A 27,243-nucleotide genomic window follows, 5' to 3' on the forward strand; every position below is an offset into this window, starting at 1 on the left:
TTATTAGCGGCGAATGCTTATTAGCTGAGTCAATTGAAGGCCATAATCGTGTTGTTCAGTATTAAACTGATAAGATATACAAATTTTTAACCTATGACATCAAGAACGCCAAGCCGGTCGAGGTTGTCTTGAAAGGTCTCACCAACGATCAAACCGTTGATGAGTTCATCATCACCGCTCAACTACCGATCATCAAACTTACCCCAACAGAATTAATTGGCATATCTAATGAAACGAAAATCACGAGGCGAGAAAAGTCAGAGAGCTGGAATTTCCCTTGTTAATTATTTAATTCATTTTAACCGGACTTATCTCCCAGATGGTCTCGTCGTACGATGCTGGCTTAACAAGCCAGTCGTCGTAAGTTCGAGTATCGGTTTGGGAGAGACTATTAGTGTCTGTAGGATCGTAGCTCTAGCCCCGCAACACTAAAACAGTCGGCTGCAAAGTCTTTGTATAGTAAACAGAATGTCAATTTCCGAATCGGAATGTAGCACCCAGGCTTTGCTTTGCTAACCGCACTGAGGTTAACAATTTGAAATTTTTTGACAAAACACATGCCATCCATAATATTCAGGTAAAGTGGGAGTTATATAAAAAGTTTGTGGGAGGAGAAAAGCCCAATTGCGAATTTGCCAACGTTATGGCCATGGTTCAATAATCTGTAACTTGGACCAAAAATGCCTCATTTGTGGAGATTCTTCTCACAAAAAGCCTATATGTCCTGTGAAAGAGAGAAAAAATTTTCGCTGTGCGAATTGTAACGGCAACCATATGTCAAATTTTTATTAATGTCCAGTCCGTCTAGCAATAGGGAGCTTCCCATGTACAGTACTGCCATCTGGAATAGTTTGATGGAAAAGCAGAAAAACGTAAACAATCGATCGGCAGAAAAAGCGATTATCAAACTGTATTTTTCTGCAGTTTTTGTTGAGTTCTCAGGGTTTTTTTTCATCTGAAGGTGATTTGTAGGTCTCGATAGCTCATTTTTTGGTGGTATATTAAAAAGTTGGTGTCGCCGACGCTTGTTATTCCGAATGAGGTAAGTACATGTTTTTGTGAAGCAGAAAAGTGTTCATTTTCACGGAGGGTTTTCTCCGAAAAATACTAAGAACCACACCCAGTTTTAGTTTCTATCGAAGTCCGTGAATGATACTTGTATGTACTAATATGATCGATGGTATTTATTGCTTTATTAGGTAATCCAGATGTATACTGTTAGACGAGAAAAACAAACTGAATCGTACCTGCGCTGTGTGGTACCGTCATGCAGAAAAAACGGGAGCTTGGTACGTCTTTTCATAAACTGCCGGACCGGTTGAAGGACAATAAACGGTGGCGTGAATGGGTATTTTAAATCACTATTTTTTGCAATAGGAAGTAATGTGTTTTTTTTTTTTTTTTTTATTTCAGGTTAATCTGTTAGAGTTAAAATATGTGCCTTTGAGGCATGAACAAGTGTGCAGTAATCATTTTCGAACAACAGATTTTTTTATTATAAGTAAGTTGGAAAATAGTTTGTGAGTGCGATAAACTTTCAATAAAAATTTCATATTGTATTACATGGTAACTTATTGGATTTACCTGCAAATGTGAAGCAAACCAGCAAACTGATGCTTGCATCGGTAGTTTCCCGCTGGGCAAGAACAATATATCGACCAATTTTTCAGATGGCGAGACGTCACAAATCTTATTTCTCTTGGCGGTGCTCGAGGGTTTGAGCCTCGCAGGCAACTGCAATAAATGTGGATATTGTCGCCTTCTGTCCTAGTGATCCCCGCAATCAGTACATGATTATTTTTGAAAAGCTCGCTCCCTTCAACCCAATTCCGTTTGCTACTTTGGGCAAAATCGAAGAGGTCCATCAAATCAATATCTACCCGTAAGCAGTGCACATTTAGATCCTAGAAATACGTCGAAACAGGCATATAAACACATTGAACAAACAAAATGCACTCGCGACTCACCATATTCGGCCGAATCAGTGAAAAAGCAGCTGTTTGATTATGACGATATCTTCCTCTTTTGTTTAAGTCACTCACTTATCGCTACTTCTGACCGATCCTTATACATGCGACAAACTCTTCACAAGATTTGCAGTTGCACATTTCAACTCTAATTAGATAAAACTTTCGTCCGAAAGTGATGATTATTTTCCAGCTTGAAAAAAATGGTTGACTAATTGCACTAAAAAAAGCACAAGACCAAATGTTATTATTTTACTACCACTGAAATCTGTATTCATATGCATCACTCTTTCAAATCAACACATTTAATCACAACAACTTTAGTTACTATTAAAGAATAAAGCGGTTTGAAACATACTTCCAAATGCACCTTTCAATGTTTACGACTTTCTGCTTTTCAACTGTCAAACAACTGACAGCGCCGTGCCCCTATTGTTAAGGCAAGGCAAGGTAAACCAAATTCAATTTCCCAATCAAAACAAAATTCTCCAAGCTGTACCGCTGTACCGCCCATTTTTTTACTCTTTTGCACAGATAACAGGTACGGAATAAAATTCTGAAAATCATTTTGAAGCGTCTTGGTTTGGTACACTCGAATAACATAGACTTATTGGTGTTGAAACATGAAGCTATGTCAAATAAAATTATTAACCATTTTTCGACAAAAATCGTTGCAATCCTCAATCGCTACGATGAGCTTTCGTCAATAAGATTTGAATTAAGTTAGTTGTAAGTTTATATTCTTTTTTGATAAGTAGGTTTAACTTCCTACGAATGATAAATCCTAATTGAGACAGCAAACAAATCTCAATTAATTAAATTACATTTTTTAAATTTAATTTTAATTTTAGTTCAATTTAATTTTTTAAGATAATGAAACTGCTCGTATATGGAAGCATTCAATTGGTATCTAATCGTATCAAAAGGATTCTGATTGTTTTCAGAGGAAAATGTTTGTAAAAATCAAAACTATTCGTATATTATCATAGTTTTGAAAAATTTATACAAAATCAATAAATTATCATGAAAATCAGGTTTCTTCAAGAGCATTTAATGATCATTAAATTATTATGACCATTCTACAACAGTTTATTGCTTGAAAATGCTGTTTCTGGCCAATGTTCTGCTAACTTTTTTCTTTTTTCTAGGAACAATATTTAAAAAAAAAACATTTAATGAAAAATGCACCTAAGTTATTGAAACTGCTTGTATATGGAAGCATTTAATTAGTATCTAATCGTATCAAAAGGATTCTGATTGTTTTCAGAGGAAAATGTTTGTAAAATTTAATGCTATACATACAATATAATATTTCTGAAAAATTTATACAAAATCAATAAAATTATCATGAAAATCAGGTTTTTTCAAGAGCATTTAATAAGCATTAAATTATTATGACCATTCTACAATAGAAAATGCTGTTTCTGGCCAATGTTCTGCTAACTTTTTTCTTAAGCTAGCAGAACAATATTTTTGAAAAAAATATATTTAATGAAAAATGCACCTAAGTTATTGAAACTGCTCGCATATGGGAGCATTTGATTGGTATCTAATCGTATCTAAAAAATTCTGATTGTTTTCAGAGGAAATGTTTGAAAAAATTGAAGCTTTTCATGTATAATTTATATTATTATAACATTATTGAAAAATTTATACAAAATCAATAAAATTATCATGAAAATCAGGTTTTTTCAAGAGCATTAAATGTTTTTGACCGTTATAGAACTGTTTTGTGACTAAAAATGCTATTTTCGTATATTGTCTGCTAGCTATTTTCTTAAGCTAGCAAACAAATGCATTTTTCAAAGAAATGATGAAGCATTAAATTCGGCGATATGGCATTAAATGAGCATCGAATGAGCACTAAATTTTCATGCTATTAACTCTTTGTTCTGCTGACTTTGTACTTCCAGCTTAAGGGACATTTAGAAAATAAGGCCAGTTTCTATCCAGAGAGTCAAGGTTATAGTATATGATGATAATATGATACGGAAAATGAATTGAACGGGGTTGTGTTGAGTGGCTTCGATGCGAAGCCATACTACGGAGGAACTTAAGTGCAAAGCAAAGCAAAGCAGTTTATCGTAAATGTTGCTTTTAATATGATAATGATATGATTTGAAATGTAACGGGTGACAGCTAAAATTTCGAGTTTTTTTAGGTTCTTAAATATCACAATGAGCACACTCAGAGAGAATTGAGAGTAGGTATATGTAAGGGTAAGCTCTTTTTCCACTCCTCTTTATTCTAGTATATTTTGTTATGTTAATGTATGCACAGTTCTATTCAAAATGGCTTTGATACAAGAGGCATTGCACAAGCGCATTGTATAGTTTTTCAAATCTTGGCAAAAGGTAAAAAAAATTAAAGCGAAATCTTTCGGTTTCGGATGTGTAAAATCTGCACAATAATAATCCAGCAAGGTAGTGAAAAGCCGGCCAAAGTAGTGAACAAAAAGGGCTTCGTTCTCCTTGTCTAAATCATGGTTCAAATCCAAACCCAGCTTAGTTTGACTATTAATCAAGGTGCGTATCAGAATGAATGTCCTAAGAAAATTTTGCTTCCTTTTTTTTTCAAAACACCATGCCTATGAAAGGTATGCGTTTTGCCGTCACATTATGCAAAAACAAAACAAACCTTCATGAACAACCACTCGACCCCATTTGTACCTAAAGTACGCAACCTAACAAATCTGCCTCTTTTGCATGCAACATTTTAACTCCGTCAGACTTAAAGCGGTCAAAATTTCACTTTTTTTAATAAAAAATGCACAAAGTAATAGTTAAGTATCAGTAGAGTAGTTAATGAAATTAGCGAAATCAATTCTTTATGCTAAATGTCTAGAAAAACATAAAATTTCAATGTCTGGTATTGGCAAAAAAATTTTCGATATCGATTCCATGCCGTGTCATCGGATTGCAAAGGCTAAGGCTATCATCTAGACCTTTGCCGATGAATTGTGGGTGCGGAAAAAATAACGATTGCCTGAAATTGAGTCTGTTGCTATATTGAGTTTATTAGACAAACTACTAACCTAACCTACTAAAAAACCGAAGAGAAACAATTCTTGTTGTCTTATTTTTGTTTTTTAATTCTTCGTTTTTTCCCTGTCACTGATAGTTGCCTAGAAAAAAAAACATTATCGCCATTGGATTGTGTGACTAATCCCGGTTCTGGAAAAAAGGCTGCTGCTCGATTGAGGAGAAATTTGTCATGGGGACTTAATCGAGAAGACGAATCTTTTGAGCCATACTGCTAAACAATTCAAAAAGTTGATTACCATTGGCATGCGATAAACAACATCTTAAATGTTGTTCTCGAATTTACCATTGACTGAACTACGCAACGGTTCATTTAAACAGCACGTGCGTTGCACGGTAAGCGGTATCGCTACTGAAAGCAGGAAAACACTTAATCGTATTCGTTTTTCGCTTGTGTTCTCTCTCTTAAATATTCTCTCGCACTCATATATCTACTACAACGTAACCCGTATTGAGAGTGAGCGACGGGAGCGTGTCAAACCACTGTTTTTCTAATCACGTTTTACTACATGACAGTCAATATGCTCAAAATTTACGTATTTTTACTAACCCAAAATAAAAAAAATCCTGGTTACGCCACTGGGTAACGTCGTTTGTAATCCATAATTTTCATGTCATTTGATACTTTCCTACGATTAACGTTTCAAATGTCGAATGTTTAGTAACGCTAACGATTTCAATACCACCCTAAGCAGTAGCAAAATCGCTTATTTGCTAATTGACAAGTAGCGTCGAAAAGTAGCAACTTAGCAATTTACCGAAATGGTGCTCTCCACTGGAACAATCGAAGCGAATATTTTCATAATGCCTAGCGCTATCTAGTGAAATAATTCCTGTCTTATTCTGTACTAGTTGAACGTTCCCGGCGATGCTCGGGATCAAAGGTTTCAAAGATAGATTTTTTTTTATAATTCATTGCTGCATTAGCTCAACTCACTTCAAAAATATAATTTACATCTTATACCTTCATCATCACTTTAAGTACTTCAATATTCTGAGAACACACAGAACGGAAATACCCATATTGGATTCTTTTTTGTGATTTTGGGCTGATTTACAGAAACTGGAAGTCACAATTTTGGATTTCAAAATGACGTATGGAGTTCCACTTTCGAAAGTATTGAAATTGTTAGCCAAATAGCACTTAAGAAGTCATAAATTTGCATGTTTCATGTAGTTTTGTGAAAAATATCTCAAATTTAGTGATCACATACTTGTTATTTTTCTTCAAATATCTTTTCTAAACGTTGACAAACATTTTAAAGAAAAAAAAAACACATGTCATCGCTATAAAATGACGTTAGGTTATTTTCCTGATACCGGAAGTCGCGATTTTTTAATCCACAAAACTTCGTCGAAAATAAGAAAATAAAAAATTTTTAATGCTTAAGCTGCCTCTTAATCGATATTCAAACCAATTAATCGTAACCTTTCCTCCAGCTAAATGTCCCAAGAGTTCTAGTTTGGATTAACGTAAAAAAGTAAAAACGTAAAGTTGAGAGCTGAATGACCTTCTGTTTAAAAGCTCTCTTATAAAAATCAAATTCAAATTCAAAAGTACAAAAGTAAATCGAATGCCGTAATATGTAACTATTCTCAAAACTACGAAAACATCAGAAATTTAAAATGTTTATGCTCGAGACATGGATTATTCTGTAAAAAAAATTGTAGATGTTCCAAGAATAACCAACATTTTATTGAAAAAAAAAACACAAATCATTGAACTTAGATTCAGAGCCGAATTGCGCATAAAAAGTCAAAATTTCGCATGTATACGTATAATACGTATAAATTTAAAAAAAAGTATTTTCAGGTGATTTTCTGTATTCTGTATGCTGTATGTGGTCCTCGTGGCTCTGTGGTTAGCGATGTCGATTGGCTGCTACACGGTTGTGATTTCGGGTTCGATCCCCGATCAGGTCGAGAATCTCTTCGACCTGGATTTTTTTTCGACTCAGCTCTGGGGCTCGGGTTATCCTACAACATGCAAAATGTGCTAAAAACAATATCGATAACGAATTTTCTCAACTAATCTGGTTGATTGAGAACGCTATTAGAAGGCAAGCGTGGAATATTGTTGTGCTGTATACAGAAAATCATCTTCAAACATACATTTTATTTTTCCCCAAATGTCTTTCCTAAACGTTAACAAACATTTTAATGAAAAAAAATCACATGTCATCGCTTTGAAATTAGATTTAGAGGCAAATTCAGCAAGAAAAGTCATAATTTTGCATGTTTCACGCAGTTTTGTGAATAATATCTCAAGTTTTAGTAATCAGATACTTTTTATTTTTTCTTAAATGTCTTTTCTGAACATAAACAAACATTTTAATGAAAACAGAATCACATGTCATCGCTTTAAATTTTGATTTAGAGGCAAATTCAGCATAAAAAGCCATAAATTTGCATGTTTCACGTAGTTTTGTGACTAATATCTCAAGTTTTAGTAATCAGATACCAATTATTTTTCCTCACATGTCTTTCCTGAACGTTAACAAAAATTTTAACGAAGAAAGAATCACATGTCATCGCTTTGAAATTAGATTTAGAGGCAAATTCAGCATAAAAAGTCATAATTTTGCATGTTTTACGTAGTTTTGTGAATAAAATCTCAACTTTTAATAATCAGATACATGTTATTTTACTTCAAATGTCTTTCCTGAACGTTAACAAACATTTTAGTGTAAAAAAAATCACATGTCATCGCTTTAAATTTTTATTTAGAAGCAAATTCAGCATAAAAAGTCATATTTTTGCTTGTTTAACGTAGTTTTGTGAATAAAATCTTAAGTTTTAGTAATCGGATACTTTTGATTTTTCCCAAATGTCTTTCCTGAACGTTAACAAACATTTTCATGTAAAAAAACCCACATGTCACCGCTTATTTTTTGAATTTAGAACGATTTAAGATAACCGTCTCCCATAAGCTCGATAATCCTGCTTCTGTTTACGTCACAGAATTAGCTGCAATTCAGTACACCCTAGAGATTATCGAAAAAATGCCCACGGACCATTATTTCATCTTTACGGACAGTCTCAGTTCCATTGAGGCTCTCCGATCGATGAAAGATGTTAAGCACTCTCCGTATTTCCTGGGGAAAATACGGGAACATCTGAGTGCTTTATCCGAAAAATCTACTCAGATTACCTAAGCGTGGGTCCCTTCTCACTGCTCGATACCGGGTAATGAGAAAGCGGACTCTTTGGCTAAGGTGGGCGCAACAAACGTTGATATTTATGAAAGACCAATTGCCTTTAATGAATTTTTCGCATTTGTACGTCAGAATACGATCATCAGTTGGCAAAATTCTTGGACCAAGGGGGAACTGGGAAGGTGGTTACATTCCATAATCCCCAAGGTATCGACGAACCCGTGGTTCAAGGGGTTGGATGTAGGTCAGGATTTCATTTGCGTGATGGCCCGGCTTATGTCCAATCACTATAGATTTGACGCGCATCTCCGTCGTGTTGGGCACGGAGGGAGTGGTATCTGTGCCTGTGGTGAAGGTTATCACGACATAGAGCACGTTGTTTGGTCATGCCCTGTACACCGTGACGCCAGGTCTAGATTAATAGCCTCCTTGCAGGCCGAAGTTAGGCAGCCGGCTGTTCCTGTTCGTGATGTCTTGGCGAGCCTACATGTCCCTTATATACGTTTTCCTGAAATCCATCCACGCCCCAGTTTAGTCCTATCCTCTTCCGCCTACATCCAACCAAACGACAAGAACACGTTAAGACCCCGGATCCGGAAACAGCAATCAGACCCGCACGATACTCTCAAGGCCCGATGGAAACAACCCAATATGCCAGTCCATAATATCTTGGCCCAGCAGCGGAACAAATTTAATATGCTGCTTACCTATGGCAATGAAAACCATCAAACAGCAAACCTGTGCTTTTAACGAAAAATATTCTAGCTTTAAGTTAGATTTAGTTTCAGCTCGTAGTCGGCAGCGAGGATAAAAAATTTGCTTTTAGTTATTAAGATACTTTAGAAAGTAAGCTACCAGATATAATTGGCGCCGTTAAACATTGAATTGTATTTGTGCCGTGTCAAATAAACTATAGATGAAGAAAAAAAAAACGATTTAAAATGATGGTGGTGACTGTACACCACTGAGACGGAGGCAATAACATCAATAAGATCAAGCGTTACGGAATTCCATTTTTATATAGTAGATTCAACGGCTCTTTCTGTTCAACTGTGCTATACAATGTCATTAGCATCAGTTAATTTCGCGTTTATGCTTCTATCACCCAGCCTCTCTGAAATACAACATTGCCAGCATTACTCGTAAGCCTAACTCCATCAGAGTTATTCAGGTAGAACTAGGGAAAATCTCTTGTACAGACACTCTGCAGCTTGTTTAACCCAATGGGCTGGCAAGGTAGCTTTTTAGCGTAACGAACACCTGTTTCGGTACCCTTCATCTCTCGTCAAATTTTGCTTCACTTCATTTTAAGACATAATAAGTACACTAAATATCTATTCAAAGTGTACGTGTACGAACACACTCTTCACATAACCTTTCTACGGGACACGGTATTTTAAATTTCTTCCAACCTAACTTTTTCCTATAAGATCTAAGCCTTTTCCTTTTTTGTCACACTTTGCTTCAATCACCCTTTTTTTGTGCTTTCAGCCAAGTTGATTTTTTTTTAAGAGGCCTAAATCGGATCAGTTCAATTTTTCTTCAATCATCCCCATCGGTTAACCATCAAGTGTTCGACTAAAGAAAATACCCTTACGTTCCGAAACTAAGTTGTTTTAAAATCATTCAAACAGAAACATATAGACACGAGTAATAAAAGGTACGAAATTACCTCAGCATTTGTTTTTGGTTGTTAGGGTACCTCCCTGAAATGGTCTTTCCGGAACAGATTATTTAGTAGCTTCCAGTGGCCACAGAAGCAGTCACATAATGTTATACCAATGTAGTAATCAAAATTCATGAACATACATCTGCAGGTTGTTTTTTATGGTTTTCATGTGATTTGATAATGCGTATGAGCAACGTGCTGAGGCAGCCTGATGTCTGAATTTGGGTTGGAGCCTTTTGAGGCTTGTTGAATGCTGATGTACTCCTGAATAACAATTTCGGTGGTATTTCATCAAATCAACTTGAAGTCTATAAAAGTGGAACACTACCTATCCAATGGTCTCTCACGGTGCTCCCACAGACCGTTATTATAAAACAAAATGCACCAAAGAATCTGAGTACAACATTCGATTCGTTAAAATTTTAAAATCATCGTACAGTACATTTTTGAGTAATGCCCTTTTGAAGGTCGTTAAGTACGAAAAAGTGATATAAAACCGACGAAATACTTATTGTAAAGTAGGATTTTCAACCACCATTTTGACGTGGGGCTACGTCTTTGTTTACTATACTGGGATGCATTCTGTAAAATTGAAAATGAAACTGGCAGATGTTGCGTCAGATTTCAAACGTTAATAACAGCATAACCACATCATGGATAACAATAATCAATATGTTGTTGGATAGATAAAATGTAGTAATGTGTAAATTTTGTAATATGCTAGTTATCACTCTGATTTAATTGCTAAGCGGTAAAATTGATAAAAAGTTTCAATGACAAATTTACGCGAATAATGTACCAATTACATGCGAGCATTCCTAGCACAGACGACATGAATAGACACCAACCATTCCCTGTGATAATCTCTGTATCAATAACGAAATAAAAATTGACAGAGTAGACTAATATGATGTCTCGAAGGTAAAAGCATTCCGAAAAGTTAAAAACAATCCCCATTCTTGAACATTTTCTAAACCTGCTCTCAGAACCTAATAAAAACTGATGTCTTGAAAGAAAACATGCCGCTAAAAGCAACAGTAGCAGTGGAGTAAAGAACCGCAGGTCTCTCGTCGTCTATGATTGCAGTGGTACTTTTCTATTCGTACTGCAGCGGTACTATTCGTATTGCAGTGGTACACTTTTGTTCGTACATTTCTATTCGTGTGCTATCGAGGAAAAACTGCACTGCTGCTGTTGATGGTGATTGAAAGTTTATCTCATAAATATGATTACCAATATAGTTTCCACACATTCCAAGGGTTATATTTCAAGACATTAACAATTGGTGGAAAGATTTATTTGAAAATCCCACAGTGCACAGTGGTCTAAGCCCGAAAATCGTGGTCGTTCTAGATTTGACTGTGAAAAATTGATTTTATGTACTCAATATCTTCAGTGAAATTGTTTCAATCGTGATCGTTCTAGATTTGACTGTGAAAAATTGATTTTATGTACTCAATATCTTCAGTGAAATTGTTTCATAGATTGATTTTACTTTTGGCGTTTTTGGTTTTTCGATCAATCCACCTAACAGTTTAATAAAAAAATATTTTTTCTAATTTTCAATATATCAGATTGCTTCCTTCAACAAGGTTGTGGAAAATTTAAAAAAGAAAAACAATTGCTGAATACTGTGATGCCATATCTATACGTTGGACACGACAAAATAGAGTTTTTTGCGGAACACTCCTCTTAAAACAGTTTTTTGTCTATGATTTTGTCTGTAATGGTCAAAACAATGCAAAATATTCTAAGATTTTACTCATTCTACTAAGCTTCCCTCAAAACATTGTGAAATTTATTGTTTTGATAATCATAGAAAAAGTTATAGACAAAAAACTGATTTTGAGGAGGAATGTTGCCTCCCAGCTAGTCTCGAGGTACGATGCTGGCCTTACAAGCCAGTTGTCGTAGGTTCGAGTCTCGGCTCGGGAGAGACTGTTAATGTCAGTAGGATCGTAGCGCTAGCCCCGCAATTGTCCTGTACACTCAACAGTTGGCTGCGAAGTCTGTGTATAGTAAACAGAAGGTCAAGTTCCGAATCGGAATGTAGCACCAAGGCTTTGCTTTTTGTTCCGCAAAAAACTCTATTTTTTGTGTCCAACGTACGGACATCGTAGGGTAACGGGGGTATTTTGGCCCACATGCATATTTTGGCCCACCCGGTAACATTTTACGCATTTTATCTGATAAATTCAATGAATATTAGAAAACTATGCATGCAACATTGAATAACACACCTAAGAATCATACTACACTATAATTTTCGGCGAAAGACTGGCTCTATGTAGTGTTATTTTGGAATTAGTTCATACATATTCAAAGTCATGGCTGAGTCAACCCAAAGTGAAGAGGAAGTGGTAATATACAAGTCAACGTCCGGAAGCTATTGTAACAAATATGTATGTTTTTGAAACAATTTGTTGTTGTAGTAATATCAATAAAATGTCATAGAAACAGTTTGTATACTCTAACATGATGGAAAAAGTTGAAAAAGTGGTTAAACGCATGGCCGAAATATGTTTGCCTCTTTCTGAAGCAATCATATTTTGGCCATGCCAAGTTTTGACATCTCTTTGATTACCGTTCGGCCGTTGCACGTGAATAAGAAAGCAGCTTGTGACAATTTACAGGTAATTACTTCTTAATTTATCACATTTAACTATTTGAAATTAGATGAGAATGCCTGTCAAACCGCTATAAGCCAAATCATTTCATTTTTAGATGCCTAAAATTTACAAAAATTCACAGCAGAAGGATGTTCTCCTCAAACCCACTATTTTTGCTCTAAAAATACTGATGATGATCTTAAATATAATTAGTCCGAACTATTTCCATACACGTCTGTAGATATGAAGGTGGGCCAAAGTAAAAATTTGGTGGACCAAAATATGTTCTTAGTACTTCGTAGAAATTTTGATATTTCTAGGATATTTTTCAATATATTGCATTGTTGAACGGTGTATATTAAAATAGACACTTAGCTTTTAACAATGGTATAATAGAGTAGGTATTTATGTTGAAAAATTGTGTTTGTTTTTAATGAACTGTGCGAACACTTCCCAAAGCTGGCCAATATACCCCCGTTACCCTAGTATTCAGCAATTGTTTTTCTTTTAAGATTAAAAGTGTTGGGCATGAGCGATCAATATTCCTCAGATGTCTTCATTGACTTTTTGAAAAGTCAAAATGAAGACATTGCAATTGGAGATGTCAAAGTCTTGCGTACGTATGAAAATCCACGTTTCACGTATAACAAGTACAACGTTGTGATAGAAGTTGATAAAAAGACTTATGACTGTTTATTATCCGCGAAAAAAGTAAATGTTGGGTGGGATCGGTGCCCTATAGTTCCAGCGATAAATGTCCTTAGATGCTTCAAATGTGGAGAATTCGGCCACAAGAGTACAGATTGCAAAAACCATGAAACGTGCTCTTTGTGTAGTGAGCATCATAGAACTTCGGAATGCACATCCACTGTATTGAAATGCGTTAATTGTTCTAAATACAATAAAGATCGTAAAATGAATCTGGACGTTAACCATGCGGCATCTAGTTCAGAGTGCCTAGTTTATAAAAAATTGTATGATCAAAAAAAAGGCAGCCTGCATTTCAATAAATAGCAATCAGGTTCCAGGAATGTGTGTAGCTTAGATATTATATATTTGAATATTGCTGGTCTCTCTACAAACTACGTAGCTTTACGTCATATTGTAGAGTTGAATCGTCCATTTTTAGTTTTTTTGTCAGAAACACACATAGTAGATATCGATGCATTTGATCAATATTCTATTTCGGGATACAATATTGCTGCCTGTTTGTCACATTCTAGACATACTGGAGGGGTTGCTATTTATGTCGAAGAATCAGTACAATTCAATGTTTGTTTCAATGAAGCAATTGAAGGAAATTGGTTTTTGGGCATAACAGTGGACCGAGGCATGAAGGTTGGTAACTATGGTGTAGTTTATCATTCCCCTAGTTCTAGTGATCAGCAAATTTACTTTACGACCTTCAAAAGGGCATTACTCGAAAAAGGACCGTACGATGATTTTGAAATTTTGATCAGAGCTTCTGGACGTCATAACGAATCGAATGGTGTACTCAGATTCTTTGGTGCATTTTGTTTTATAATAACGGTCTGTGGGAGCACCGTGTCTCTGTGACCGCTAGAAATCACACAGGAGTCTGTTTTCGGGGACAATACCAAGAAAAAAACTGAAAATATCCGATAATCGAATGAGATAATTCTGCATTGACATGAATTCTGGAATTATGTCGAGTATATGATGGTTAATAAACTGTGTGCATGAGTAGCGTGGTTCAACAAAAGATTTTTCTCTCATTCTAGCTAAAAAACTCTCTAGTGTACCCTTATACTCAGCTCTTATACAGAATTTGTTAGCTTGATTTATCAAAATTCACACCAGCATCACTCGAGGTTGTGTAGAAATGCTAATAAATTAATCCATAATTCATCACGTTCTTCAGAAAGCTCATTAATTATGGTTTCGTTTCAGCCTTGACCCAAATTAGAGAACCAACTTTTTGTAAATAATCACGATTTTGCGACACACTATTGGAATGCACACTAGCACTTCTATGGAATATTGTTTTAACTTTCCATGAGTCCTGACTTTCTAAACAGCTTGGCGAAAATCCAATTAACCTTAGATTTCCGAACGTGACCATTGAAATAAAATGAGGCTTCACAGTTAGTATTGTTCTGCTTTATGGTTTCAATAAAACTCTTGTTTCAGTGAAAGAAGCCCTTATATCATGTTAACCATCTTTAGAAATCAAAATAATGCCCAACTAACCTGCTCCCAGTGGCGTTCCATGGACGGCTCCCAACACATACCGGCGACCATTGTTGCCCAGCAGGCTGCCGATCAACGATGAGGGCGCTGACTCGGCCGATGACGGTGAAATTGAGAGATCCAAACGAAGATGTGGCGTTAGGAAAAACACCACCCCTAGTATAATCCAGTTCATTATCATCCACTAATGACATCACCGAATTCTCATTTAAATTTTAATCAAAAGCACATAACGCACGGACCAAACGGCAGCGCCGGGGGTTAGAAGCGCCGCTAGGACGGCGACAGACAATATTTTTCCTCGCAGCGGTTCTTTTTCCTTACTTCTACAAATTGACACAACACTTCGGAAACACATACAACATTGATAGACACTGATTTGGAGCGGAACTTTGATGAAATCTTACAATAAAAAATTTCCTGTTACATACGCTGTATAAGACGTGATAAAAGCGAGCTTTTCTTAACTTTTTGTAGCCTAGTAGTAATTTAAAACTTCCTCAAGCCACACACAGACACTTATGCACGCACAACACTAAGAATAATTTTTTGCCATTTGATTTTCTCACTCACAGCCACTATGCTGATCAAATTTCATTCTTCTTGCTAATCTCTTCCGTAAGATTTTCTTGCTTCCTTTCCGACCAGATTTCACAAACTACCGAGCTTCCGACAGTGCGCGAGCTAGCGCCTGAATCTCACGTTCTCGAGCCACCCGTCGTTGAAACTACGTAGCATTTTTCAGTCATGGTTCTAATTCATCGTCATCATTTATTATAATTATCGTGTCGGTGCTTCCTTCCTGTGCTGTTTTCATGTTACACCACCCGTACCCCGATATGTATGCTACTCGCCGGTTTGGTAACTTTGCTGAAAGAAGAATTAAGAAAAAATGCTATTAGTTGAAAAGTTTCTTTTTCAAACGAGCTAATGACTTCCGTAGTATCTTTTTTTTTGCAATGAAGGTGAGAACTAGCCAGCTACTAAGCGAAAGATAAAGGTGACATCTTGATTGGGAGTATTTGTATTGGAAGCATGTTGTAATCCAATTGTCTGAATCGTTTTACCAAAGTTGCTTGATAACTGAACACACTAAGCTGATTACTGACCATTCTTAACTGATTACTGACCATACTTAACTGAGCATACAATGACAAATTATCACGATCTTTATTAACATATTATTTACGTATTTGCTGAAAAATGATTCATTGCCTTCATCAGTATAATTCAAACGATTGCCCTAGCCCTAATTCAAAGTCAATCTCCCCAATACCGTCTCTGTACCAATCATGGAACCCCGAAATGCGAAACACATAAAACCCCTGAAAGCCGACCCTACCTAGTCAATTTCGCTTGATTATCTTCGATCACCCCGCCTTTGAACTTATTATAGATGGACGTTTTTTCGGAAATTCGAAAATTTATCACCCAACAATACTGACTGTAGCGAAAAGAAAGACGATAAACCGGTAAACCAAGAATGTATTGGCAAACAATCATATCAAATCGAACCGTACGCAGCACTGGAGGGGTTTCCTAATTTATGATTTTCAATTCCATGCACCGCCGTCCGGCCGATAGCGGAGGAAGCCGACGGAAAGGAAAGAATGCAAAATACCACTAGGAGCGGTTGCAGGAAATGGTGGAAACGAAGGGAAGCACACTTGTTTCGGAAAGTTCAGTACAAGGTGAAAATGGGGAGGCGAGTTTGAGCACTCGAAAGAATCAACCCGCATACCTACATAAAAACAGAAACAACCAGCCCACCAAATGCCCAGACCACAGCCGACCGCTAAGAACACTGTTATTTTTTATCGCAACACGGCGCTCCCGTCCGTCAGTGGTGCGTGCGTGTTTCGTACCCGTAGCTGCTGGAGGTTGGCTGAAAAAATGTTTGCCCGAGGAACAGGTTTGTGATTCCTACTCGCACACCATCCGCTAAGAACGTTTGTAAGCAGGGAAGGAAAGCCGCTCGTTTCTATCCTATCCCATGCGCAGAAAACATTTGTTTTGGTATGATTTTCTAACTGGAATATTCGTCTTTCCCCAAACGCACTTTTCGACTGCTTGTTTGTTCCCAGTTAAGGCGAAACAGCTTGTTTGTACTGATTTTCCGTTTTTTTTTATGGAAAAGCCACTGAATTAGTTAGGTAAACATGATTAGGGAAAAGAAACCAAACCAAACTAGACAGCAGTTATGTCCCGAAGATGCCCATTACATTTTTACACACTCAATGTTAACACTTGTTTTCACGAGGGTATTGATTATTGATTATACCGGAGTAGCATAACAGTATGGTAACCATCTATTCACTTGTAGCATTCTTTGAATCCAGCAGGAAAATTTATTGGAGTAAAAAAAATTTGTTCTTCGAGCCCACAACCGGTTTGAGTACCAGTCTATGTTTATCTTTGCGATCAACGGCCATATATATTGATGATGACTTGATTGACATTCAGAGCACGTTTGTCATTCCAAATCTATTTGAAAATTTGCATTCTGTCGAAATTGTCTGCCGAATTCGCTTCATGTATATAGACAGTTTTCGCACTAATACTGCTGTACGCCAAGGTTAACGGTTGTGGCTTTTCGACTCACAATTGGATGAATCAATTACTACAGTTTGGATTAAATTCGAACTTCGATTAGAATTCGATGCGTTGATTCTTAATGTTACAGTACTTTTGAGTCAAATCTGAAAATCATCGAAAATCATTGTTAACGGATTTCTCATACAAAAACCTAAATTAATCCACCTAGTGGTCAGACCCCGCCTTTCTCATTCAAACTTTTATTTGTAAAAATAGATTTACATGAAAGCTTTAATCCAAAAAATGTATATTCACTCTTTAGGTTCTAAAATATTGATGTTGCAATCTATACATATAAAAATGCAGTCCGGTCTGTCTGTCTGATCCATATAGGCTCGAAAACTACCTAACCGATCGACGATTTGTATGAAGGGGTTTTTGGTGCCGATAAAGGTTCCTATGATAGTTTGAGACCCCTCCCTCTTCTGGAAGGAAGAGGTCCCATAAAAATGAAACATAAATTTCTGCACAACTCAAGAACAAACCAAGCAAATGAAACCGAATTTGGCATGTGGATGTTATAAGAGGTAACAAATATGTCCATAATAGTTGAACGCCCCTCCCTTTTCTGGAAAGGAGGGGTTCCATACAAATGAAACACAAACTTCTGCACATCTTGAGAACTAACTGAGTAAAGGGAACCAAATTTAGCATGTGAATGTTTTTAGGGGTAACAAATATGTCCATAATGGTTCGACACCCCTCCCTTTTCTGGAAGGGAGGGGTTCCATACAAATGAAACACAAATTTCTGTACATCTCGAGAGCCAACCAACTAAATGGAACCAAATTTGGCATGTGAATGTTTTTAGAGGTAACAAATATGTTCCATAATCGACCTCAGGCAACATCCTGGATTATAAGATGGCAACTTCCGGTTTCTGGAAAACAGCCAAAAATGGCCGATATCCACCCAATATAATAATATCCAGATCAAGAAAGATATAGGGAGGTGCGTCGTACCTCTAAAAACATTCAAGCAGAATGACGCTCAGAGGCTAGAATTTTTCTTAAATACCATTTTGAAATTCAAGATGGCTACTTCCGGTATGTGAAAAATAGCCTAAAATAACCAAATACCATCCAACATGAGTATCTCTGGAACCAGAATGATGCAATGAGCTAACAATTGAACTCAGACACCATTTTTAGTAGCTAAATGGCAACTTCTAGGAAACAGTCGAAAATGACCGAATTATACTCAATATGGATATTTCCGTAATCGAGATGATGCATAGAAACCAAACATTGACCCTGGACACCAAAATAACTAAATACCTCCCAATATGGGTATTTCCGGTGTCAGATTGATGCCAGAAAATTTGCTGAAAATGACCGAATACCACCCAATATGAATATATTCAGAATTAAGGTGATGTACAGAAGCCAAAAGTCGAGGATGTTGTCATTTCGATAAAACCAATCATTTCAAACGATTTGTTATTTGTCTTTGATTATATCCTATGGCCGATTCGTCGTGCATTTGTAGACTTTGAACACATCGCAAGAAATCAATGAATTTGGAACGTTCAAATAGTACGATACCACATTTAAATTATGATTAGCCCACATATATCGATCAAAGCAGGTATAGTTTTAAATAGTCTTTTAATTTCTTCTCTTTTCATAACTTTTGAGCCACATATCAAATTGTTATGAAGTTTGTTATTTATAAGTTTGAGAGATGACTCGTTCGTATGACACTAGTTATGTTCAAATGAGTCATGTAATCTTTGAGATAATAGACTTTCGTTGTTTTTTTACCAATTTAATACATAACGGTTGCTTTAGTTCGATTATAATCAAATGAAATGGGAACGTGTAGGGCAGCCAAACTTTGAAACCCCGTGTTCAATCATAATTCATCAGTTGACCCCTTACTAGCCCGCTCATCTGATGATAATATTGATCAAATCGGTTGTGTAGTTTCTGAAATAATGAAGTTTCGTGATTTTCACATTTCGGTACATTACAGACGAATTTACAGTTCGATTACAGTAAAATTCAATGGGGTGTTATGAGGCAGCAAGACGTTTCATTTGACACTAATTTTGTGGAAATCGGGTCAGCCATCTCTGAGAAAAGTGAGTGAGTCCAAGTAGTCTTCGGAATATGTTCCTTTTCATAGCTGGATTTCACATTTTTAAACATAACAGGCAAAGTCATAGTCCGACTGCAAAACAAATCAATAGGGTTTTATGGGGCAACTAGACCTTCCATTTGACACTGATTTTATGAACAATGGTCCAGCCATCTCTGAGAAACATGAGTGAGATTAAACAGTCTTCAGAACACATTTCTTTTCATAACTATTGAACCACTAGTTCAATCTTTCTAAAATTCAAAAGTTAAGGGTTTTTTGGGTAGCCCGTTAACTTGAAATCAATTTTGTTCAAATCGGTTGTGTAGTTTTTGAGATAATGATGTTTCATGATTTTTACATTTTGATACATAACTTCTAAACTATAAATCCGATTACAATCAAATTTAATAGGGTCTTATGAGACAACAAGACCTTTCATTCGCAATTAATTTCATGAAAATCGGTGCAGCCATCTCTGAGAAAAGTGAGTGAGAATTAAAATCTGCACATACACACACACACATACAGAAAATGCTCAGCTCGTCGAGCTGAGTCGAGTGATATATGCCATTCGGCCTGTTGGAGCACTTTTATACTTTCGGTTTTGCAAGTGATTGCTATACCTTTCTAGGAGAAAGGCAAAAAATTGAATAACGCTTCCAGAACGAACGTACATCATAGTGGTGTTGTTTTGCAGACCAAACCCTTTTTAACTAGAAGATTTGAGCTGTATTGGTATCATCGAAATATTGTCCAGATCAAACCAGAATCAAAAAACCTCATTTGACACCTCACTTCACACTGAAATTTAAAAACTAAAAACGGTATTTGGAACACCGTGTAAAACTTATAGTGTCAGGTGAAATAAATTACAAATAAAAATAATAAAAACAGGAATTCCTCAAGATTGAGTACGAATCATAAGGTCTAGTAATTATTGTACTTGAGAGCCAGAAATTCGTTTTCTATTCGTGGTATGGAATGGAGTGAAGTTGATTTCTTTAAAATATCTTTTAGTTACCTCGTTTCATGTTGATTTTTCCCACACAGTGATTATTTATATTTTTATTTGTATTTATTCATCATCTGACTTTTTAGGTCTTAATAGAGTTTAAAACGAGTATAGGTAGGTATGTGCCCATGAACACCCCTTGTACTATAAGTGAAATTCTTACCGTTCACTTTATGAAATAAATCCTAAAACTTTCTAATGTCCTATGAAATAAATCAGGATGGAATTGATCACCCTCGAAATTAATGCAGGCAAATGATGATTCTTAAACTGAAAAACATTTGGAATCGAAAATAACTATATTCTAAATTTGTTCATTCATTTTTTTATTTAATTTATTTTATTTGCAACTCACTGTTGGTGATAATTAACTAGTCTAATGGTTAATAATATGAAACACTACGAAACAGAGAAATAAATTTGGAGCGTAAAACTCGATGCGATAGATGAAAATCAAAGGCAAATGAAACTCGGTTGATAGCTCGCTGAATACCGGTGATTAGCACTGTAGTTAAGGCGGGAAGGTAGTTGCAGAGCAGATGACATCCGCAGGTTTTTTGATAGCGCGTTCAGGTTGATCAAGCGGAGAATGGCTGGGCAATCGATCCGGAATGTCAAAACGTCCGACACTACCATGGCGCGTGCTGTTTCTCGGCGAAACTGGAGAGTATCGAGCTGGAGAAGCTGGCAGCGGTCCTCATATCGGGTATTGCACATGGGCTGTCCCCAGCGGAGCATTCTAAGTGCGTAACGCATAAACCGGCGCTGGATGCTTTCGATGCGATGAATTGCGTTGTTGTAGTGAGGAAACCAGACAGTAGAGCAAAATTCTAGCGAGGACCGAACAAGCGAGCAGTAGAGTGTCAATAAACATTGTATATTTCAAAATGTCCCGCGTCAAGCGACAAATTACACCCAGTTGCCTAGAGGCTTTAGCAACAATGAACGATATATGTAGCTTGAAGGTGAGTTTGGAATGAAGAGAACTCCAAGATCCTTGACGTGTTCGACTCTCTGTGTTAGTGACCCATCCAACGTGTACCTAATCGAAATGTAGTGGGCGGTGCTTTCTGGTAAACGTTATCACAGAGCATTTGTCGGGGTTTAGTATCATGCAATTCAGCTTACACCAGCGTGCAAATAAGCGAAGGTAAGGCGGGGACATTTTAACGAGTGATGTACGTCATTGAAATACAACAAAAACACTAGCGGGCCAAGATGACTACCTTGGGCAATCCCGGAAGTAGCAACAAATGATTCCGATATTTCGTCGCCGATTTTTACTCTAAGAGTTCGTCCCCGCAGGTAGGATTTGAACCAGTGAAGCAAGTTGCCGCTAAATCCGTAGCCATCGTGTTTGGCAACAGTGATTTGATGATTTACTTCATCGAACGCAGCCGAAAGGTCCGTGTAAATCACATCGGTTTATTTTGATCCACGAGATGAAATTCACTGTTTTTTTTTGTATTTGCCCTCATTTAACCATCGTTCGAATGAGTTTCTTCAAGGGCAAAAGGTTTACAGGAAGAGATGTCGATGATCGTGTAATAAAGTGATTCTAGTGATGCCACACAGTATTCGGCAACGTGCTTTTTGTGGAAAATTGGCGAGGCGCTACGCCCCTATTATTTGCTGTAGCCGTATTCGATTTGTGTGCGTGTGTATATTTACTAGGCATGGTGCGATGCAATGATTCGTGAATGGTGATAGTAGAAAAAAATAGTGGTCTGCAATCGTTAAGATGAGTATAGCAAGTTCCATAATTAAACCATTTTGTTTCTGTAATGGAGAAGCTGCATTTAGTGAGGGATTTTATTATGTCAAATTCGTTTATGTAGCGGGCTACAGCGGGACTACACCACATACTGTTTTTTTTTTTAAATTCCATTTGACAGATTTTGCATATGTGTTGGTTTTCGAACTGCACTACATCAAGTTGCTTGGTAGACAGAGACTTTGTGTTCATCTGATTGATTGTACACGATACTACGCCAATGAGTAATTGTGTGGCCGGTACATGAATATGTATTTCTCTCAAAACCACAGTCACTCAACTGCAGGGATACCAGATACGCGATTTGGAAGTTGTTTTGTATAAGTGTTTCATAGATTGGTGTACTTCGACGATATTGACGTAACCTAACTTTTCCTGACATGATAATATTTCACTATATAAATAAGCAAATTTTGCTCATTACGGTATCATTTTGTACAGCTTTTGATTTTATTTTTATTCGAGGGCTACCACCGGTATGCAAATATGGATTTAACAAATATACTGAAGTATATTCTATATTTATAAACCCAGTGTAGCCCAGTGGGCCGTTTTGGAATCAACTATTCTGCGTTTTGATAGACGCAGTGCATTGAGAGACTTATGCCTAAGCTGACCCATATTTTCAACTTCGAATATTTTTTCGAATATCCATTATTTCATAATTGTTGTTGGGTTTGGGTAAGATTCGGAACTTTCTTTGAAGACTGGTTTGATGGCTTTTTTATACCCTTTTTATGATTTCTTTAGCTTTTGATAGATACGGTATGCACACAAGTTAAAAATATTCACTATAGAATTGTTAATGACTGTATTGCATTTTCTCTATTGATTTGATTTGCTACTCCGTTCTCTTATTTCTATTTTGGATTTCTTTAGCTTTTGAATATTTTTTTTAGCTTCGAAAGATGACACGGGTTCGAAACCATAAAACCAATAATGACAACATTGGCATTTTGCAAATTTATTAGGAATGTAGTGTTGTTACTTTTGCTCACATGCTTTTTTATATTTTTCGAGCTTTGGATGCATGAGTGTTGCCAAGTTTTAAATTTAATAGGAATATTCTCTCGTGCGTCTACGAAAACGATAATCGCGTCTTTACTTCTTATTTGTCCTTACGCCGGTTGCCGTAGTGTGAATGATAATATTGATTATGATTAACAGTGAAACAAACTATTGACAGACTAACCTATTGTCAACACGAAAAACTGTCGGATTATCCATTCATCAATCTACGCGAAAATAACGTTTCGTTGTAACCCGTGTGTACGGCGCGCATAGAATTCACGAGATTGATAGCTTCCATATCGGTACGTCGTGTTGAAATCGTATATAGCTAGCTAGAGGCTAGCTATCCGGCAAACTTTGTCCCGCTCATTTATACTTTCTTCATTTAATTAACTCTGGCCACCTTTTTTTCACCAAATATTCGTGACATCAGGTTTTTCAGGTGTGTTTTTCGCGGTATCGTAGCGTTTTTTCTTTTAGAACCCACGAAGTCTATACGAGAACGTCGCTACTCGATCTGTAAGGTAGAAAACTAAATGTCCGGTTGACCAAACCCCAAAAGACTCCGCGTCGATACATTCCATGAGGTCGTATTATCTACACTTTAGATTCTATAGATAAATCAACAACGAGCAATAGTTTTCGGTATAAAGAGGATCACCTTACAAGGAGATGTTCGATTAAGTCCAGTATCTTTGCGTATGCTCATTATTGCGGTGTTATTTCATCAAACTGAAAAAGTTCGGAACACATTATGAATTTCGTGGCAGATGTAACGAACTCGACTCGGCGCGACATTTGGTCTAAAGAACCCGACACTCGAAATCAGTGAATCGTTCACCAAAACGAACCCTGTTGTATACCCTGCCCTTTCTCCAACATCCCAGTGATTTCTCGTGGAAGTGCAGAGGTGTTCTCGGCTTCCAATAAAGCGAGTATCACGTCAACATATTCCCATACAAACTCCTTCTTTGACCTGCATTCGGATGCGGCCGCGCTGGTATTGCCTTACATAAAGATTAAAATCTCCAGTTTTTACACATTGAGGATGCATGTTGGTCCCGAGCATCATCTGTTGGTTCTCTGTGTAATTACAGCTGAACTGGCAATAACGGAGTAGCAACCGCGGGCGGTCAATCATGCTCATGCTCATGCTCATTTGCCCTCATTTAACCATCGTTCGTTTGATTTCAGTTCGATTTTTTGCGCAAGGTCTAAAATTAGCACTGAAGTTTGAATTTTTGTTATTTCCCGATAAAATATCAATATTACACTTATCATATGATACAATCGTAAAAAACTTCCTGCACTCTCAAGTTCGGAGGTTCACTGAGAAAATTCATTTCCTCTCAGGAATTGAACTTACAATAGCTCTATAAACCGAGGATTCACCCTTCTCTAATAGAAAATAACAGAAAAATCACGAGACGATAATTATCGGATGCGATAGAAGGTTGCGATCACTTGAACAGTTTATCACCCTTTTTTTTTTTGAGCCAGAAGTATTGTCAGTAAAACAGATTTTTCATCATTTTTCCAGAATGTACTTTGATTCGAATAAAATTTGATTGAACAGTAAGGCTTGCAATCCCGAGAACGATTTTCTAGGAAATACCTTTTTCCAGGATTCCCGGATTCCGGGATTAGAAATATTGATTCCCGGGATTTTCGAATTCCTTCAAAAAAATCATTATTCACGATAGTTTGCTATACAATAGTGCAATCGAACTAAATACCCGATCAGAACGCAAAGCTGACATCATCGAACTGTATAGTAGCAATAAAGCGGGCATTTTATGAAGCAAATATTTGATTGAAATGACATTCAATATTTGCTCGTGTTAGATCAAACTATTTGCTTTAATTATTTGATAAAAATATTTGCTCTCTTATTCGTTTAACAAAAAATTTCTCTACTGTGCGCATATTTACCTTAATTTTTTATTTGTTCATACTGCAATCTGATTTTAAACAATTGAAGTGAATTATACTTGAAATGAATATTTCAATAACTCAAAGTAAGTGCAATTTGCGAACATTCCTAGCACAGACGACATGAATAGACACCAACCATTCCCTGTGATATTCTCTGTATCAATATCTAAAAAAAATTGACAGAGTCTCCCATTAGGTCAATTTGTGTTTGCTTCCATGAACCTAGACTAATTTGATGTCTCGAAGGTAAAGGTTTTTCGAAAAGTTTGAAACAACTTCTTTCCTTGAACAATTTCTTAACTTGCTGTTAGAGCGTAATTGAAACTGATGTCTTGAAAGAAAACATGCTGGTCAAAGCAACAGCATCGTGGAGTATATGTGGAGCAGAGTGCCGCTAGTTACTTGTCGTCTATCAATGCAGCGGGCACGACTTCTGTTTGCGTGCAATCAAAACTGCAATGCTGCTACTGATGGTGATTGAAAGTTTATGAATAGGATTACCAAAAAATACATAAGCTACTCAACAAGAATTGAACCTTTTTTCAACGGTTATAAAATATTTTTATTTATTTTTTATCTTCGATATTCACTAAATAATCATGACCGACATAATAGCGAACGAGTAAGTTCTAAAAAATACTAGAGCAGAGATAGATCGCGCCAAATCGCCTGTGGTCGAATATCGAACATTTTTGATTTGAATGAAACTTTGCACACGTATTTGGCTTAGCAAACTGAGCATTTTTCACAGATGGAGAGATTTTTTACACCCATGAGTTACGTTCTAAAAGGGCGTATGCCTTTTGGCATAGGTTTTATTCGAAGCATTGTAGCCCAGAAACCCTTTGTTGTATAGAAAAACTGTCTGAGAAAGAGTTGTAGGGAATTGAAAATGCTCCATAAAAAATATACACTGTACAAAAAAAATATTTTTGACCAAAAAAAATTAAAAATAAACATTAAATTTCAACTTAAAAAGAAGAGTTGAACTTTTTTTTAATTTTTTTTTTAAAGAAGCTTGACGTTAATACGCAACTTTTAAAAAAAAGTCCAGGATGAAGAAATGAAAAATATTTTTTTTATGGTAGATTAATTTTTTTATAAAAATTCTAATTTAAACATTTTTCAAAATATTTGTATTCTGATGATTTCAAAAAATAGCAGAGAGTCATTTTAAATCAAAAAGCTCTTGGTAGTAAACATTCTAAAGGCATCGGTTTTCGAGTTATTTTGAATTTAAGCTCAAAAAATTATTAATATTTCGGAAAATACACGTTTTTCTTAATTTGTCCATGGTTCTCTAGCAAAAACCATACGTTCATTGGAATGCTTGATCAAAAATATACAATTCATTCTCTGACAACAAAACGATTGGATAAATAACTCAAGCGCTAAACCTTAGCCTATATACACGTTCCCCCTTGCCGAATGTTTTATAAAAAATATGTTTGTCGTGCAACACTACCTACTTGTTTACTAATAATAACTGTTTGTAAAGTACGCAACCAATAACTACTGGGTTACCTATAATATCTGTTTTCGTTTATAAATACGATTGCACTACTCCAGATGTGTTAGTAACAGTTTGCTTTTTGTGAAGATGAATAAAGTGAAAATGGAATACACCAAGCCCAAATGCTGTAAACCCTTTCCTGATCATCGGTGCTCATCAAGCTAACGCAAATTAAACGAAAACGTTATCGCAAAATTAAATATATTGAACAGTCAAGCTCATTTTAATACGTCTTTATCAATTATGTGATTCGTGTAGTTATTGGAATGATAGTCAAGCCACCATTCATTCCTTCGTTGTTTATTTACTATTCAGAATCTGAACACTTACTGAATCAGAATCTCATGATACTGTTGCGGTTCAGGTGTTCATCGCCAAATTAATGACTTTTTTGAAAACAACAATAGAGTTGAAAAAAAGCGATATAAATGTCTGATGGAGCTGCCTCACAATATAAAAATAGAAAAAAATTTGCAACAAAATATAACGTCGATGCAGAGTGGCATTTTTTTGCGACTTCTCATGGTAAAGGCCCATGCGATGCAATTGGTGGCATATTAAAACGAATGGCAGGAAATGCAAGTTTAGCTAAAGAACATGAACATCCCATTACAAGCGCAAAAGAATTGTATGATTGGTCTAATCAGAAAAGTAATAAGAATTCATCAA

At 36.3% G+C, this 27,243-nt stretch overlaps 1 protein-coding gene across 1 annotated transcript in view; it reads right to left on the reverse strand.

Annotated features, from left to right (window-relative positions):
• The window catches only part of LOC129718886 (uncharacterized), a 380,634-nt gene that overhangs the window by 336,045 nt on the left and 17,346 nt on the right, over nucleotides 1–27,243 (reverse strand). Inside the window, exon 2 of the mRNA XM_055670083.1 lies at nucleotides 14,653–15,522. Coding sequence (XP_055526058.1) covers nucleotides 14,653–14,833 — 181 coding nt within the window. The 5' untranslated portion in view covers nucleotides 14,834–15,522. The remainder of the gene's footprint in view (nucleotides 1–14,652; nucleotides 15,523–27,243) is intronic.

The sequence above is a fragment of the Wyeomyia smithii genome, chromosome 1 (genome assembly GCF_029784165.1).
Source record: "Wyeomyia smithii strain HCP4-BCI-WySm-NY-G18 chromosome 1, ASM2978416v1, whole genome shotgun sequence".
In the NCBI taxonomy this organism is placed as follows: Eukaryota; Metazoa; Arthropoda; class Insecta; order Diptera; family Culicidae; genus Wyeomyia; species Wyeomyia smithii.